Source organism: Phyllostomus discolor, chromosome 4 (assembly GCF_004126475.2).
Source record: "Phyllostomus discolor isolate MPI-MPIP mPhyDis1 chromosome 4, mPhyDis1.pri.v3, whole genome shotgun sequence".
Taxonomy (NCBI): Eukaryota; Metazoa; Chordata; class Mammalia; order Chiroptera; family Phyllostomidae; genus Phyllostomus; species Phyllostomus discolor.
Genome location: NC_040906.2, coordinates 173,284,644 through 173,302,583, shown reverse-complemented (window position 1 = coordinate 173,302,583; position 17,940 = coordinate 173,284,644). Strand labels below are relative to the sequence as shown.

The following is a 17,940-nucleotide window of genomic DNA, read 5'->3' as shown; positions in this document are numbered from 1 at the left end:
GTTAGCAAAATATAACTTGGAAAATGATATTAGCAAATGAGGTGGCTTATCCTTCATAACTTAAAACACAGATTGTATTGGTCCTAAAAATCCTTATATGGCTTCTCAGTTTGAGAAAAATTACAAACTATGGACCTTTGCTAGCTTCCCTGCCTCATCTTGCCCCCTCCCTTGTTCTCTGTGCTTTGCCACGCTGGCCTTGCCCTCTTCTTGCAGTGTGTGGACCCTGCCCCAAGGCTCTTGTCCTTGCCCAGAGCTTTGCACACTCAGCTCCTTCGGATCGCACCGTCTTGCCTTGAGGGCCACCACCGCACGGTTCTTCCTGAGTTCCCTAACTAGCTAAGTCTCCTTCCTGCCTAGTCAGGCCTCATGCCTTTGTCTTCTTTTACTTTCTTCATAACAGTTTCATAATCTGAACGTGCTTTATTTTTACACTTGTTACTCTGCTATTATCTACTGTCTTCTAAGAGAATGTAAATTCCATGAAGGCAGGGAACTTACCCATCTTGCTCATTGCCATATCCTTAGAGTCTAAAACAGTACTGGGCACAGGAAAGGTATCAATATATATATATAAATAAATGAGTGTTTTTTTATGGAAATGAAGCCACAATTCATATGAAGAGGATGCAGGTGGGGCATCCCAGGTGGGTTGTGAGTGTGTCCTCCTTCTGTTACAGGGTACGAAAAGGCACTGGTGACGCGTCAGTCTGGGTAGACACAGGAGTGGAGCCAGAGAGATGATAATAAAGATGGCCTTAGTGATAGAGAGTACAGGTGGTGCAGAGACAGCAGGCTGGTGGAGCCCCGGTGAAGTGTGAACTTGGCTTCTGCATTGTGAATGACAGCTTAATGGCCTGGAGTATATATAGGTTTTTAGCTCAGATTCTGAACTAAATTTGTTCTTAAGTTTTATAACTTTTAGATTCTCTCCTGAGAGAGAGAGAGAAAGAGTGAGAGAGAGAGGGAGGGAGGGAGAGAGAGAGATGTGAATGTTGCTAAAGGAGTCAATCTTAAAGAAAAGGTAATTATGTGCAAGATAGAAGTAGTGACTAATGCTACAGTGGTCATCATATGATAGTATAAAAGTGTATGAAATCAACATGGCATACACCTTAAATTTACATAGTGTTATATGTCAAATGTATTTTACTAAAGTTGGAGAAATACAAATTTCATGAAAAGTAAACAAAACTAAACATTTGCATGCCTAGAGAAATTAGAATTTTGTTATGTATTTTCCCCTGAAAAAAAAAGCAGGAAAAAAATACACCCACTCTTTCTACAATAGTCAGTACTAGCTGTACTTCCAAATAAACATTATTGCATCTCCTTTCTTCTTCCTTGGTTTTCTTTCTTGGAAAAAAATCTCGTGTTACATGATAAGTTTGCTGCCACTTAGTATATTTATTCTCTGTAGTTAATAAACATGTTGAATGTGTTTACTGAAAAAAGATGTGAAAGCATATTAAACCCTTAAACTGAATAATCTGGAGCCCAAACTGAGGTATCTAAATTAATCTTTAACTAAGCAAACCTGCCTTATCAGGCCCCACTTCCTCTGAGCGCACAGATCAAACATTGGACAGCTAGTATTTGCAAATCACAGCCCTGGGACGTGCACTCAGGGCTGGGGTGTTAGGGCAAATGCGTTATGCCATGGTTTCCACTATCATGAGAAACAGCAGTGCGCTGTCCCAGGTATTATACACTGAATGAGAACAGGAAGATTGATCATCATTATGTTGTAGTTTTACACTGTGTGTCTTTTTTCCAAGTTTTTTTTTCTTAGTTAATATTAATGCACCTGTGTCTCAGTCATCAAAATGTTTAGTCTGCTTTTAGTTAATGAGGTAAAATGTTAATTACTATTACATTTTTGTAGACCTGAACATTTAATGTTGGCATTAAACCTCCATTAAAATCTTTACTTACTATAGAGATTGTAGTCAGTGTTTTCATTTTTAAAAGAAAGCACAGACATATGAAATAAATAAGTATAATTTTAAGCTAGACTTCTCAATTGTTAGCTCACCAAACCTTTGACTGAGATGGCAAACAATTTGCATTATTGAGCTCAATGTTTTTTCAAATGATGGGGTGTGACCCATTAGAGAGTCATGAAATCAATTTAGTGAATAGAATTTCAATAAGCAAATGAAGTAGAATAAGATATAATAAGATGAATAGAATAGAACAGAATAAAGCTATCATTTAGAATGGAAGGGCAGTTAAAGTGCTTCCCAGATAAAGTAAAGTTAAAGGAGTTCATTATTGCCAAGTCCTTATTATATGAAATGTTAAAGGGACTTATCTAAGAAAAACAAGATCAAAACTATGAACAGTAAAAATGACAACAAACTCATAGCTGTCAACAACCGAACCTAAAACAAAAACAAACTAAGCAAACAACTAGAACAGGAACAGAATCACAGAAATGGAGACCTGGAGAGTTATCAGCGGAAAGGGGACAGGAAGAGAATGGGGGAAAGGTATATGAATTAAGAAGCATAAATGGTAGGCACAAAATAGATAGGGGGAGGTTAAAACTAGTATAGGAAATGGAGAAGCCAAGGAACTTACATGTACAACCCATGAACATGAACTAAGATGAGGGGGAGAATGCTGGAGGGAGATACAGGGGAGGAAAAATGGGACAACTGGAATAACATAATCAATAAAATATACTTAAAAGATAGAATAGAACAAAGATTGCATCCCAGTTACAGGACATCTTTTGGGGATGAAGCTGTTCTAAAATGAGATTGCAGCGATTATTGCAAAATTCTGTAAATATACTAAAAACCATTGAACGGTGCACTTTAAATGGGTGAATTTTATGATATATGAAATATATCTCAATAAAATGGTTAAAAGGGGAAAAAGTAGATACTGTTTTAAGAATGTACTTTGCCACAACATGTATGTGTGTACTAAGTAGATTCATTACATGTATTTTGGAATCTGGGACATGATCAAGAAAGTTTAAAGGTGTTGTTCTAATCCCATTGGCAAGTGGCATCTTTAAGTATTGCATCTGCAATAGTTGAGGTACAGGTATACTTATATGTCAAGCATTCAGCTTTCAAAATTTAGTTGAAGCATATCAGCTAAAGCTGTACAATGCTGCACTGACTGGCGCGCTACCTGTCTCCCACAGAGAGAATCATGTGAGGTTGGCTGCAGCAGTTCTGAAGGTGCATATGAAGAGGAAGTCTTGGGTACGTAGGCACAGACAGCCACTACCAAAAATAATCTGTACCGCTCCAGTAACCCATGCTTCTGTAAGGATAATGAGCCCCCTCTTAAATCAGCTGGACTTCTAGATCTCATCATGATCTATCTATCTGTAGTTCAATAATTTCAAGTGTGGGAGCCAGTTTGATAGGGACTCAGTGAGACTTTTCTTTCAGAACAAAATAGGGCAAACATAGCTAGCGCAAGAGGCAAGTTTAGAACTTGAGATTTTGCCCTCAGTTCAGTAGATGGAATCACTCCTATCACTGAGAAACAGATGTGAAGCAGTCAGGAAATGCCAGTTTTAATGAACTGAGAGAATAGAATTTTTTTTTAAAGATTTTATTTATTTATTTATTTTTAGAGAGGGGGAGGGAGGAAGAAAGAGGGAGAGAAACATCAATGTGTGGTTGCCATTCGAGCGTCCCCTACTGGGGACCTGGCCCCATAACCCAGCCATGTGCCCTGACTGGGAATTGAACTGGCGACCCTTTAGTTTACAGGCCAGCATTCAATTAGCCACACCAGTCAGGGCAAGAGTATAGGAATTTTTAAATTTAATGTTCATTTAATAATTCAGCTAGCAGTTATTCAATAAAGTACCTGCCATAGGCATGTCTTCCTACAAGGCTCTGGGGAATTTGCAGAATGTATAAAACCTGTGTTTCTCAGTGTTAGATCTTCGTAAGGAAGGGACTTTGGTCGTCTCCGTACAACCAGCTCCCTCTGATTTCAGAGCAGGTTGGGTGTGTCTAAGGTGACTTTGCCCTAGGGTGTTAGTTCTCTAGTGGTTTCCGAAGGACCTTGCTTTGCTAAGCCTTGGCCTAGGAGTCCACAGCTATCTTTTCCAGAATTCCCCAGGGCCTCCTCCCACTGAGAAATAGTCCCCTCCAGACTGGGAGGGGACTGGCTTTTCCTTAAGCTGTTTCAATGGGTTTACTCATTGCTCTCAGTGGCTGTTGGCAACTGGAAAAAAGATCTTGCCTTGTGGTCCAGATTTGCTTCTGACCTTTAGTATGGAAAGGTAGTGATATCACATATTTTTCCTTTTGTGTATTTAGGAGTCAGTTGTGGATAAAATTTATATTCTATGATTTTCACACTGTGCACCAAAGTGCCCCAGGGCATCACATCTACTTTCCAGTGAGGCACAGAGAATTGTAAATATTGAGGGAAATGCAGGGATAGTTAACATTTGTTGGACACTGCTGGAACTACTAGCTGGAGGTAGTTAGCGAGCGGTCTAAACAATGGATTGCACTACACTCCTTTCCATGATATCATTCATATCTTTGTGGTGCCAGGCTTACTTTGGTTATTGCTGTGATAAAAAAAAAATGAGTGCCATAAGAAACTCAACATGGAACAGGAAATGAGGATGTGGTACCCAATCTGATTACAATATGGGAGACATTGTGCAGTGCCCAATAAGCACACAGACCCCATTAGTTCGCAGTTGTTTTTATTAAAGGATGAAATGAATATATTGTTTTGTCTTTAAGCTTATGTGTGTTATTTTTTCAAACATCTACTAAGTTGATAGAGCATGTATACTTAAATTATAATAATAAATGGAATTGTTAGGTAATTCTTTTGATCCAGAGACTCCTGAAAAAATTAGTGAGAAACTAAAGATTTCAGAACTGAAGAAGTTTTGGAAACTTTGATTTATAGCCTTTTCTTATATTCTGAAATTATACTACCAACCGAATTATACAGTCCAGCTAGAATACAAGTGTAACTGGTGCTTTATTTTAAGTTTCTCACTGGCTTTGAATCGGTGTCTACATACCACTGACAAATGAGATGCACCCCATGTAAATAAAGGCATTCATGCTTGCAGACTGTATCTTCAGTTTGTTATAACAAATCCTTCTGCCCATGCACCTAAGGCCTTTTTGCCTCTCACGCATGATCCAGTTGCCTCTGGGTCTGCTATATCTTCTATCTGAGGTACCCTCCATGTGCCTTTTCTACAGGGCACAAGGAATGATAATAGCTAATAATATATTGAAATACAAATAGCTATTATTTATTAGGCATTTATGAGTCAAGTGTTCTAAGTTACAGGTATTAGCTCTTTTTGTCCTCAGAGATATAAATATTATCATCATTTTCATTTTGTAAGTTAGAAAAATGAGGCACAAGTATAAATACTTGCTTGGAGTTACTTGGGGCTGTATAGCTGCAAAGGGATGTGATTTCAGTTGTAACCCGGCTCTCTCAACCCAAAGCCTTTTCTTACTCACTCTGCTATGTACTGTATTGAAAGTAATATATAGCTCAGCTTAGCTTCTCTTTCTCATTTGGTTCACTTTTGTCTTGATATTTTAGAATAAACCTACTTTACCTGTGTTTTTCCATAGATATCACCACGGTTTGAAACATGTCCTTTTGTTAGCTATGAAATATATATTTACTAATACTTACAAAATTCTAGTGCCTTCTGCGTAGCTCTAATTATATATTTTCTGATGCTTCATTGCTCCTGTTTCCTTACTCTGTTTAAAACTCATCTTTGGACACATATTAAAGGCAGACAGATAGACCAATGGGCTAGAATAGAAAGTCTGGAAATAAAGTCTTACATATATGGTCAAATAACTTTGGCAGGGCTGCCAAGACCATCCTATGAGGGAAAGACAGTGTTTTCAACAAATGATACTGGGAAATCTAGATTTTCAAATGCAAAGGAATGGAGTTGGACCCTTATATAACGTCATATAAAAAACTACCCTGGCTGGCGTAGCTCAGTGGATGGAGCGCGGGCTGGGAACCAAAGTGTCCCAGGTTCGATTCCCAGCCAGGGTACATGCCTGGGTTGCAGGCCATAACCCTCAGCAACCACACATTGATGTTTCTCTCTCTCTCTCTCTCTCTCTCTCCCTTCCCTCTCTAAAAATAAATAAATAAATTTTAAAAAAACTAACTAAAAATGGATTTATGGCCTAAATGTGAGGCCTAAAACTATAAAACTCTTAGAAGAACACATAGGGCAAAAGCTTCAAGACAGTGGACTTGGCAATGATTCTTTAGATATGACACCAAAGGCATGGCAACAAAAGAAAAAGATAAACAAATTGGGCTTCATGAAAATTTTAATTTTATGCCTAGAAAGATACTATCAACATAGTAAAAATTAAAAAAAATAACCAACAGAATTGGAGAAAATATTTCCAAATAATGTATGTGACAAGTGATTCATATTCGATATAGAAAGAGAACTAAAACTCAACAACAAAAACCCCAAGCAATCCAATTTGAAAATGGGCAAAGAACTTAAATAGACATTTCTCTGAAGAAGATATAATAAAAGCCAATAAGCACATGAAAAGATGCTCAACAACCCTAATGATCAGGGAAATGCAAATCAAAACAACAGTGAAATACCACTTCACACCCATTAGGATGGCTACTCTTAAAATAAGAAAAAAAAAAACAACCCAGAAAGGTAAAAGTGTTTAAGAGGTGTGGGGAAATTGGAATCCTGCCCCCTGCTGGGGCAATGCTGCTGCACGGTGAATGAAATCTTGTTTCTCTCCAGAACATGTAGACCTCCCCACCGCACCCTTTGCTTCTTCCATTGGAAACCAAAGTGTGACATTACGATGGAAATCTGCCAACATTTCTGGAATAAAATACATCATTCAGTGGAAATATGCACGACTGCTGGGGAGCTGGACTTACACCGAGGTATGAAAAGCTGCCTATGTACTTAAACACCATCTTCTCTCCCCAGGTTAGTTCGAGAGCCATATTACCACACATAATTATAGGTGTAAAGACATGCTGGAGAAGATTCAAGCATAAAATTAGTGGTTTGGTTTAGATGAATTTTAATCTCTGCTACTCTGTCATGTGTTAGTACTATACCCTTTATTTCTGAGGAAGGTATGCTATCGGGCATACATATTATTCCTGCAGCACAGCATCATATAATCAACTACTCATCCTATTGGTCATTACCTGCCCATCCCATTTTAAAGGATTCTAACTGGGAAGGAGGGCAGGAAGGTCACCAGCACTGCCCCTTTTAGGAAAGCATGAGCCAGCTCAGAGAAAAATATTCCCAAGACACCAACTATACTGACATAAAAAAATTAAAGTAAAATCTTGTGGTTGATGCCAAATCATTGAATCCATAATTTCACAGTTTTTAAGAAGGAAAGGGTTTCTATGTGAATGAAACAGACTGACATCTAGACAGCTCAGCTTTAAGCCCCAGACCTTCATTTCTTCTGGTCTGCAGGCACCAAGCCACCCCATATCCAAAGGCCACCCACCTTCTCCAAGTTAGTCTGTGTCCTGGAGTCCCAGAGGGTGAGGGTGAAGCTGCAAGTGCTGACAATTGCTCTCTGGTTGATCTAGGCAGTGTCTCGGCTGTCGTATGTGGTGCAGCCCCTGCACCCCTTCACTGAATACATTTTTCGAGTGGCTTGGATCTTCACCACCCAGCTGCAGCTGTACTCATCCCCGAGTCCCAGTTACAGGACTCATCCTTACGGAGGTATGCATGTACATGTTGCTCACAAAAGAGGAGATTACTCTAAAGCCTTGGTTTAATTTGTTTTTTATTTTAAACAATGAAAAAAATCTATTCCTTCATTAATTAAACCACTTAACAATTGAGTTCCAATGTGCCTAGCAGTGTTCTAGGTGCTCACCAGACCTCTGTGATCAAAGCAAAAAAAAAAAAAAAAGCCCTGACCTTGTGGAGCTCACATTTTCGGGGAAGAGAAGTTAAGCAGTACACATAATAAACAAGGAAAGTGTTTTGTAAGTGGAGAGGTGCTGTGCACTATAGGAAGAGGAAGGTTTCGAGCAAGGTCTGTCCCTCAGAAGATTGGAAATGGGGGGTTGAGGGGAAGGGGAGTCAGGCTGCCGTATAAATAAGATGGTCAGTATAAGGCTCAGTAAGCAGTTAGGAGTTTGGGGAGGTTTTAAAGCACAAGAGCAGTTGCTTCACATGCTCCCTGAAAAGATAATTTTAGCAACTATGCCTGGAATGGATTGAAGGAATAAGAGCGATTGGAAAGTATAGAGGTAGAGAGACAAACTGGGACTGGGAGGTTATAATAATACATTTAAAAATACAATTATAATATAATTTATCAGAGATTGCTGGAAAACATAGTACATATATTGGAGCATTTCTTGATTTCTTTTTTTGAAGACATAAGTTTCACATCAGGAACGGTTTCAAGCCTAGAGCCATTCAGGGAGGTGAATGCCTGGGCCAGACACCCAGAGTGAGTTGTCTGGTGCCCTCAGCCTCAGAGTCAGCTGAGGGTACCTGTGAGGACTTACTCCAGGCCAGATGTGAGATGTCCTTACCCCTCAGTTCTGGACACTCAGCTGAGTGTAGAGACCCTGAGGTTGAACTAGGCCTTGGACCTAGGTAAGCACAGCTGGACAGCTAATGAAATTGATTGAAGCATTTTCCTCTTCTCCAGTTAGCATCCTCTTCTTGCTTATTAGATCTTAGGGTATGTGTGGCCACCCCTCCTGACCATTCCCTGACCATGCCCTCAGTCTGACACTGAACTAAGACCATGTATGCAATGTTCCACATTGGAGCAGATGTAAGAATCCTTTGTTCAGAGAAATGTCTCATGTACTTTAACTGTGCTGGATTATTTTCCAGTGCTGGAGAGACACCATGGCCCAGAGCCCATGGCTAGTCAAATCAAAATAATGAAAGCAAGCTCTGCTCTCCATTTCTGGGCCTTTCCCCTGGATGTGTAAGCCCACGTAGCCTCCAGGTGCTGCAGACCCTGAACTGGGTGTCCTCTCTGTGGACAGAGTCTCATGCTGCACGTCTCTCCTACTTTTCTAGCCACATCAAAACTTACAGAGCTCCCTGTTTTGTGCTCCATTGCATCATGGCCCTATTCTCTTTTAGCTATGGGAAATACATGATTTTAGATGGCACAACTGCCTTTCAATTTTGGTTCTTATGTAGATAATTTCTTAACCAAGAAGAGTGGTTTAAGGCAAGGAGTACCTTGCCCAACCTGACCAGCCATTCAGGGAGGGTTTTTGTCGGGGAGATTTAGACAATAATCACACCATGTAGGTGGCATCTAACTTGCTTGAAGTGGAGATTATATCTGGGCATTAACCCCAATGAGTTAGGCTTTTTGACGTAATTCGGTGGTCCATGATTCTTATTGCCTTCTTCCCCACGGTGACTGAGTGCATGGAACAGCAGGGGCATGCAATGATGTTTGTTTGTCAAAGATCAGTCTGAGAGTGGGGAGGAATTGTATTGGAGAAGGGCTGAGAGATCAGTTAAAGTCCTTTTAAAAAACAGCATGAAGGCTGAACGATCTCATTTCTCACAACTCTAATGAATCAGGGGTGATGTAGAGCATTTACCAAAAGTATTCAGAGGGAGGGAAGTCTACTAAAGAGCAAAGTGACATCAATATAGGTCTTTCTGTGGAAAGAGGAAATAAAGGAGTGTGGTTTCAAGGGGTGGAAGGTATGAAAAGTAGGTGGAGACATGAATGGAAGACAGACTTAGATCATTTGTTTTCTGTTCTCTGCCACTTAGGCAGCTTCTGAAGTCCATGAATGGGTGCCTAATTAATTAATGTGTGCTCCTTTAATTCTTTACAAGGGAAGGAGTGTAGCTAAAGTACAGTCAACCCAGATTCTGAGAGATCTTGGGAGCTGGCTCATCAGAGATGATGCCAGCAAAAGTGAAGCAGGCTGTTCTGATCCAGGCTTATCTGAACCTATATCTTTAGCTGGAACTAGTCAGGCCACAGCACTATAGTGAGTGAAAAGGCCCCGGGCCTTAATTCTTTCAACTCACGTTAATCATTGACTCCAGTTTTGTTACAGATCCTGTTCTCCTTCCCAACTTGGCCCCACCCCGCACACAGTTGTTTTAACCCGCTGGAGAATTTTGACAACTTTTTTCCTGGAATATTTATCCTATTTGTACACTTTCACACTGCATGTAATTAATTCTATTTCATAAATTAGAAGTGAGGAAAATGACATTTGAAAGAGTCCCGTAGGAAAGTAACTAATGGGTAAGATTTAGGAATCAGGAGCTGCAGCTCACAGATATCTTACCGCCTTCTCTCTATCCTTTATTTTGAATATCAATAAAAGAATTTCACTTGTGTTAACCTTTCAAAAAAACTTGGCATTGTTTTCTACCCTATTTAAAAACATAAGTGCTGCACAGTGTTCTGCTCACTTTGTCACCATTATCTCTTCCAGTTCCTGAAACCGCCCCTCTCATTACAAATATTGAGAGCTCAAGTCCTGACACCGTGGAAGTCAGCTGGGCTCCACCCCAGTTCCCAGGCGGACCTATTTTGGGTTATAACTTAAGGCTGATCAGCAAAAATCAAAAATTAGATTCAGGAACACAGAGAACCAGTTTCCAGTTTTATTCTACTCTACCAAATACCACCTACAGGTAAGAATTAAGTGGTGCAAGGAAAATGTAACCAGCATGGCTACAGGCATGATCATTATTTAAGCAATATGGCTAAAAGGTAGTTTAAATGTATTTTGAGAAACCCTATTGATTCTGTACTGTTGAGAGGAAGTCATTGTGTTTTTCCTCAAGTTTGCTTGCTTACTAGGTCACACCATCTTAAGCAGAAACATTCTCAAGTATTTCTATTATATTCAGAGGACCTTTATAAATATGGGCCAATAAAAGCCATTGTAAATACCACGAATATTATTCCTTAATTAAATACATCATAAAGAACTAAGGGAGTGAAACTCTGTTAATCATATTTTTTATTAACCATTAGTAGGTGTTATTTTATTATGTTAGCTTTTTGAGCATTTACTAAGACCCTTTAAATGGAGGTAGGCATGGGGGTCATGCAGATAGCAGAGTTCAGATTTTGACCTCTGTGACCCTGAACTGTTCTATGGGAAATGCAAACAAGGATGTGATTGATGGTCATTTTAGTGTCCAGCACTGGCACCAAGTACCTAGATACACACATTGTCACGTCATCCTTTAAATAGAAACATTATTGCTCCTTCTATTTTTATTTCCTCTTCACACCATGCCCTGTGAAACACATCTCTCCAAATTGTTTTTGGAATAGGTTTTCCATTGCAGCAGTAAATGAAGTTGGTGAGGGGCCAGAAGCAGAATCTAGCATTACCACTCCATCCCCAGCAGGTATGGCCCAGCGGTGCTCTTCTGTACATGGAACTTGAGGGGGTGGCAAGGGTGGGTTCAGATCTTAGAGGCCCCGGGTCACCTGGTGTTTGTCCAGACTCCACCTCTTCTGCCCAAAAGGACAGTCTTCTTTGGTACTTAGTAAGCCTTCAGTTTGACAAGTAGAAGTAAGTTGTTAGGTGGAAAGATTTCACATTAGAATTTAGGAATTTAAAAATTAAAATAAAAAAGCTTAGGGACTAAAAAAATGGCCTTGGTTTCAGGTGATATCACCAATGATTGTGACTCACACTTCCACATTTAGGGGATACATATAACCTTTCTGCCTTAATCACTGTTTTATATTGTGTATTGTTATTTAGTATAATACCTATCAGATATCTGTTCTTCCCGTCTTCTTCAGGTTTTCAATTCTATCTGGACTTAATAATTTCCATTTTACCATTTTGAATATTCAGTCTACCAATTAGCTTTTATTATTATTGTATAATTACCCTTTTTTTGGACTTTGACCTTTAACAATTGCCTTGAGAGACTGAATACTTACTACATGGTGCCTAGGTGTGCAAAATAATAAATGAAAATGCTTTCTAAGAACCACCATAAATATTTTGGGGCAACTACTGAAAGAGTTGTTGTGAATAACACACCAAGATTCAGAATCCTAGGAGTCTGTTGTCTGTTTTCACTAGAAATCCCGTTTGCTGACTCAACTGCCCCTTAACCTAATCTGCACACACCTGTGCCAGTGCATATTGAATGTCATCTACCACCAGTCTTTGTTTTTTTTGGCTGCTACTAGACTCTAGACAAGAAGAGGTATTTTTGCTATGCAAAAAACATGTCCAAAGGGCAAGTTAAATATAGAGCAGGCTTAAGGTTGTCGTTACTGTGATTATTGCATAACATTTATTAATTGCCCTTAAAGTGTTCACCAGCACACACTTCATCAGTCTCCAATGGAACAGGACATCAAGCACAGTTCTGTGGTCCTGAAATTGCATTCCTCTAAAGACTTTTCTCCTGCCTCAAAGGAAGAGAAATTGAAGGCAAAATGAAGACAACCTGTGTCTGTGTGTGTGTGCTCTGTAGCAACCACTCTGGCCTGGGCTGGACCACTGCCACCAAGCAGTCAAGTTCTCATGGCTGAGCATAATGAGCTGAACTTCTCTTGGGACAAGGCTGTTGAGAATGGTGATACCCCATATGGTGTTATTTTGAGGGCATTGAGGGGCACATACACATGCAACCCACTTGACTGACACTGGACTCCCTACCCCACTCACAGAATGATGTGATTTATGCAGCAGCTGGAATGCCCCAGCGCCTTCAGAGAAAAGCTGGGCAGCCTCTTTCAGGTGCTAGTCCCCTTGCTTTGGAGGATGGTGTTGATCTTTTTGTGTCAATGTGTTTATGATTGGGGTTGTCTCTCTGTAAATTGTGTTGTTTTAGTTCAAGAAGAGGAACAGTGGCTCTTTTTATCCAGAAAATCTTCTCTAAGAAAGAGATCTTTAAAGCATTTAGTAGATGAAGCACAGTGCCTTGAGTCAGATGCTATACACCATAACATTACAGGTCAGTATAATAGAGAGAAATGTTTCTTCGGTGTGAAAAGAAAGGTCAGGGTTGACTTCTATTTTAATTCCTTTATGAAGAGTTAAAGAAATAAATTACATTTTGTGTAAGTTTTTTGTCTATATAATAACACACATATATTTACATGGTTCTTCTAGGAATATCAGTTAATGTCCACCAGCAAGTTGTTTATTTCTCTGAAAGGACTCTCATATGGGTGAAGGAGGCCTCCAACATGTCTGACGTGTCTGACCTGAGAATTTTTTACAGAGGTTCAGGATTGATTTCTTCCATCTCCATAGACTGGCTTTATCAGAGACTGTATTTCATCATGGATGAACTGGTCAGTCTGAGAATTTAAAGTAAATAACCAGATCCTGATATTCACATGTATAGTTTGGTATAGTTACAAGCAAACATCTTTTCATTCAACAAATACTCATTGATTACTTACTGTTTTACATACTAGGTTAGCAATGAACCTTGGATATGGTCTAGGCTTTACCTAGTTCTAGTCCTGACCTACCATTCACTTATCTTATTTGTGATTTTTCAAAGTTGTGAGTTTATACTACTAATGATTCATCTTCCACAAGGTAGTGGTGGTACATGTGCAATTAATTACTGGTCAAGGCTGCCAATCATGGTCAAAATCAGCTACAAGCATTGTAAATTATGTAATAACCAGGGGTAACTTTAGTAGGTCCCTGGAAACACAAGACTACTGAAGTCTTTGAGAAGACACAGTCTTGATGTGTTTCAAGTGTCCCTGTTTGAAAGGGACAGGGTTGTCACAATCACTATGGCTGGTGTCCACAGCTTGGATTATCCTAAATATTAAAAATAGTTGAGTGCCTTCATAAGCCAGAAAAATAGGTACTTGTGTTTCTTTGGTGCCAGTAGCATATACACTCATTAGGATATGGGATAGAAAACTGACTTTTAAGGGCATTTTTATGTTTTCAAAAAGTGCTCAGTGACTAGCACAGTTCTAAGCACCGAACAGACACTCAAGAAATGCTTATTGGCCAAATTAAATACAATCACTAATCGTACTGATGAAATTTTGATTCTCTAGGTGTATGTCTGTGACTTAGAGAACTGTTCAAACATTGAAGAAATTACTTCTCCCTCAATCACTGCACCTCAAAAAATTGCGGTTGATTCGTACAATGGGTAAGTGAGTTGGCCTCATAAGCGTGAATTCTCTTCTGTTGGTGAGAAACTTTGGGAAACTTGCTTGCTAATGAAACATCATTGTACCAGATAAGCCAGTCTATGTATCTTATTTAAATAAATCCAGGCGAAGTTTTCATTCTATAGAGCCACAAGGGAATTTCTTTCAAATGTGATCCACAACTTCTCTGGTTAAACAGTTTTTCTTTTCTCATTCACAGCAAAATATGAGCATATGGAACAGACCTATTGTCAAGAATTCAGGGACCTGGGTTCTAGTACTGTCACTATTTTATGGCACAACTCAAGGTCTCATTGCCCCCCTGCCCCCATGCTCCCTCAAAGAAACCCTTCCTGCTCTGTTTCTACCTTTCATTGCCCCCTTTCTTTTGCTGAGCAACTCTGCACCAGTTCATTTCTCTGGTCTGGCTCTTAAACCTATCAAGAGCCCGGTTTATCAAGAATGCTGCCAGCATCCACCTTAGGAGATAGGACTCCATAGTTGAGAGCAAGCAAAACTTTTTCATTACAAATAACTATTTTTTCTCTTTGCTACCAATAAAATGGACACATTTTAGCTCAGTTGTGCTGCTAAATTACAATAGCACCTCCAGGTAGTAACTTCATGTCTATGACATTTATTTTATCCATCCATTATGGGGATGAGAATAATACTTGCCAAGCTGGGCTATTTTGAGGATGGAATGAGGTATTCACTGTGAATGTATGTTGTGATCTCCAAATGCACATAAATGTGCAGTATGAAAACATAGGAAATTTTCTTAGAGTTTATTTCTTAACTATGACCACATAATTATAGGTTAGTAACTAATAAGTAAGGCCAATATTTGTAAGATTAAACATTTTTCTTTCCTGTAAGAATAAAGTTGTTTTCATTTTGAATGAAAAAAGTCCCTAATACATTCTAATTTTCAGAAATAGACCTTCTTAATAAGAGATTGCTCATCATTAATTTAAAATCAAGCCTTTCTATTAATATTAATTCATAGTTTACTAGATGCTTATTTTAATATATTAGGTTTGAAAGGATTACTGAATTATAGAAAAATGTTAAAACTCTGTGATGTAGGGCAAGTCCTTTGGACTCTCTAGATCTTATTTTCCTCATTTGTAAAAATCTTAAAACCTTTGAAGTGTAACTTTGCTGCTGGCAATTACACAGAATGACTCATTCTTAGGATAACGAACTGTACCCCCTAAACCAACCCTTCAAAGTGCATCTCAATGCAGTCTTTGGTGGCTCTTTTTTCCATAAGGATAAAATTGATTTGTGCTTGGGTTTTGAAATGTGACTGGGAATATAATGATAATTAATAGTTATTAGACAATTTGTGGTTTTAAGTGCATTACTTCAATCATTTGTTTAACTCTTATTCAACCCTGTGATGTAGGTACTTTTAATATCCTAATTTAATAGATAGGAAAGCAAATGATGGGTTGATTTAGTAATTGCCCCAAATCACACAGCTATTTGGGGATGAAACCAGCACATAACTTCCTGCTCCAGGGTCTTCTAATTGTCTCCTCATACAATGACAGAGTTTCTGTAAAAATCAGATGTAACTTTTAGCAATACTTTTAGAGAATGACCTTAAGCATTCCAGGTGTGTGAAATAGTTGACTCTCCTGCTATTAAAAATGACTTTCTTTATGCCGTCAGTTTGCACCATTGAATTATTCACTCCCTGAGTTCGTACTTACTATAAACCTTTTCCCTTCTCCCCCATCGCTGCCTCATCCCCCTCAGCTGTGTGCTCATCCTACCAGGCCCAGCTTTCCTCACTGTTCCTTCCTTTCCCCTCCGAAGTGGCTACGAGCATTAGAAACATGCACATCTCCCTGCTTCAGTGCAAGAGTTGTAATCTTCGCCCCATTCACCCCATATCGTTTTCCTTTTATTTACTCTGAAATCCCTCCAAATTCCCTTAGCAATGTGAATTTGGGAAACAAAAGCGGGAAGTTAAGAGTCAAGTTGTTTCCGCTTTTTGCCTGCCTGAACCCTCCCTTAAAAAAAGAACATAGGTTCACATGTCAACATGGACTTTATACCTCAGGACATTGTGCTAGCACGGGGGTCTCGAGCATACCGATAAAGATTTGGAATAGTCGCTAAGAGAACAAGGGTGGGGCTAAACAGGACAAGCACAATGATTGACAGTTGGGATGAGGGGTTTGAACCCTGCCAGTCCGTGAGTTTGTGATAAGAAAGATGTACTTCGTAAAAGTCCACTTTTGTTAGCATTTATCTCCATGACCACAAATCCAACATTAGCTAACTCACATTCATAGTTTTATGTTTTAGTTAACATTCTGACAGATTTGATTCTCAATGAAATATTTTAGTGGCGTTTCCTTTTCCATTCTTAAAAATTCTTTGGCATCACTACCATGATGTCTGGCTCCAAATGATGTGTGTTTTTTTTAAGATTCTTCCATTGGTTCCTTCCTTCTGATTACTGGGTGGCCCTCCTCTGCTTTGATCACTTGCGTGGTATTTCTTAATGGTTTATAAAATGGTAGCCCTGTTGTGTCAATTGTAAATATTTTTAAAAGCTCAGTCTACTACAAATACAAAGTAGTTTTGCTAGATATTTATAGCAAAATAATAACTGAGATGTTAAAAATGGTTGAAATAGTTTTGCTTGTTTCCATTTTATCATTTGCAATGCGTGGGAAAATTTATTGACAGAATTAGACAACAATTTGCGTTTTTTGGAGGAAAGTATTTTATAATAAATAACATGTTTAGCTGTGTGTGTAACTTTTATATAATATGCTTTCCTTTAAGAGTGGGTTGCATTAGAAAATCTTTAAAGGCACTTTTTGTTTTTAAATTTCATAATTCCTTAAAACGTCTTGCATAATGATAAAGATGCTAAGTAAGCATTATAAGCGAGGCTGAAATTTCCCAGTGTTCCAACTTCTAACTTAAATGAACATGGCATATCTTTAGTAAATATCTTTACTCCTTTACCCTCTGGGGAACCCCTGTACTTAGCAACTCTGGAGATACGTGATTCTGATTGCACGATCGGATACAGCAATGGGTCACGGAGGTTGCTCATCTACCCCTGCAGTGCGTAACACCAGGCTTTTTTTGTTTCCGTGCCAGGTACGTCTTCTATCTCCTGAAAGACGGCATTTACAGAGCAGATCTCCCGCTGCCACCTGGTCGGGACTCGAAAGCCATGCGCATTGTGGAGAGTTGCACATTACGCGACTTTGCAGTGAAGCCACAGTCCAAGCGAATCATTTACTTCAATGACACTGCCCAGGTCTTCATGTCAACATTTCTGGATGGCTCTGCTTCCCATCTTGTCCTGCCTCACGTCCCCTTTGCCGATGTGAAGAGCTTTGCTTGTGAAAACAATGACTTCCTGGTCACAGATGGCAAGGCCGTTTTCCAACAGCACGCCTTGTCTTTTAATGAGTTCATCGTGGGGTGTGACCTGATACACATAGAAGAGTTTGGGTTCGGCAACTTGGTCATCTTTAGCACATACACCCAGCCATACCCGCTGCCGGCCCACCCGCAGCGGCTCTCTGTGCTGTTTGGCTCCCACCAGGCCCTGGTTCAGTGGAAGCCTCCTGCCCTCGCCATAGGAGCCAGTGAGTGCCCTCTCCACAGCGTGGTTATGGCCTCACTGGAAGGAAGGGGAGGCCCAAACTGCTTGCCCCTGTGGCTCAATTTTGAGGGCACATATGAGATTATTCATTCATCTACCAGACAGGCTACTTAGCTCAAAAAGAAAGTTTCTACACAT

General features: G+C 39.5%; 1 protein-coding gene across 2 annotated transcripts in view; it reads left to right on the top strand.

Moving 5' to 3' along the window:
- Window positions 1-17,940, top strand: part of ROS1 (ROS proto-oncogene 1, receptor tyrosine kinase) — a 100,008-nt gene that overhangs the window by 13,261 nt on the left and 68,807 nt on the right. For both annotated transcript variants that reach the window (XM_036024614.1, XM_036024616.1), the window contains exons 5-13: window positions 3,161-3,221; window positions 6,782-6,930; window positions 7,606-7,744; window positions 10,474-10,675; window positions 11,328-11,404; window positions 12,857-12,979; window positions 13,138-13,322; window positions 14,058-14,155; window positions 17,289-17,785. In XM_036024614.1, coding sequence (XP_035880507.1) covers window positions 3,161-3,221; window positions 6,782-6,930; window positions 7,606-7,744; window positions 10,474-10,675; window positions 11,328-11,404; window positions 12,857-12,979; window positions 13,138-13,322; window positions 14,058-14,155; window positions 17,289-17,785 — 1,531 coding nt within the window. The remainder of the gene's footprint in view (window positions 1-3,160; window positions 3,222-6,781; window positions 6,931-7,605; window positions 7,745-10,473; window positions 10,676-11,327; window positions 11,405-12,856; window positions 12,980-13,137; window positions 13,323-14,057; window positions 14,156-17,288; window positions 17,786-17,940) is intronic.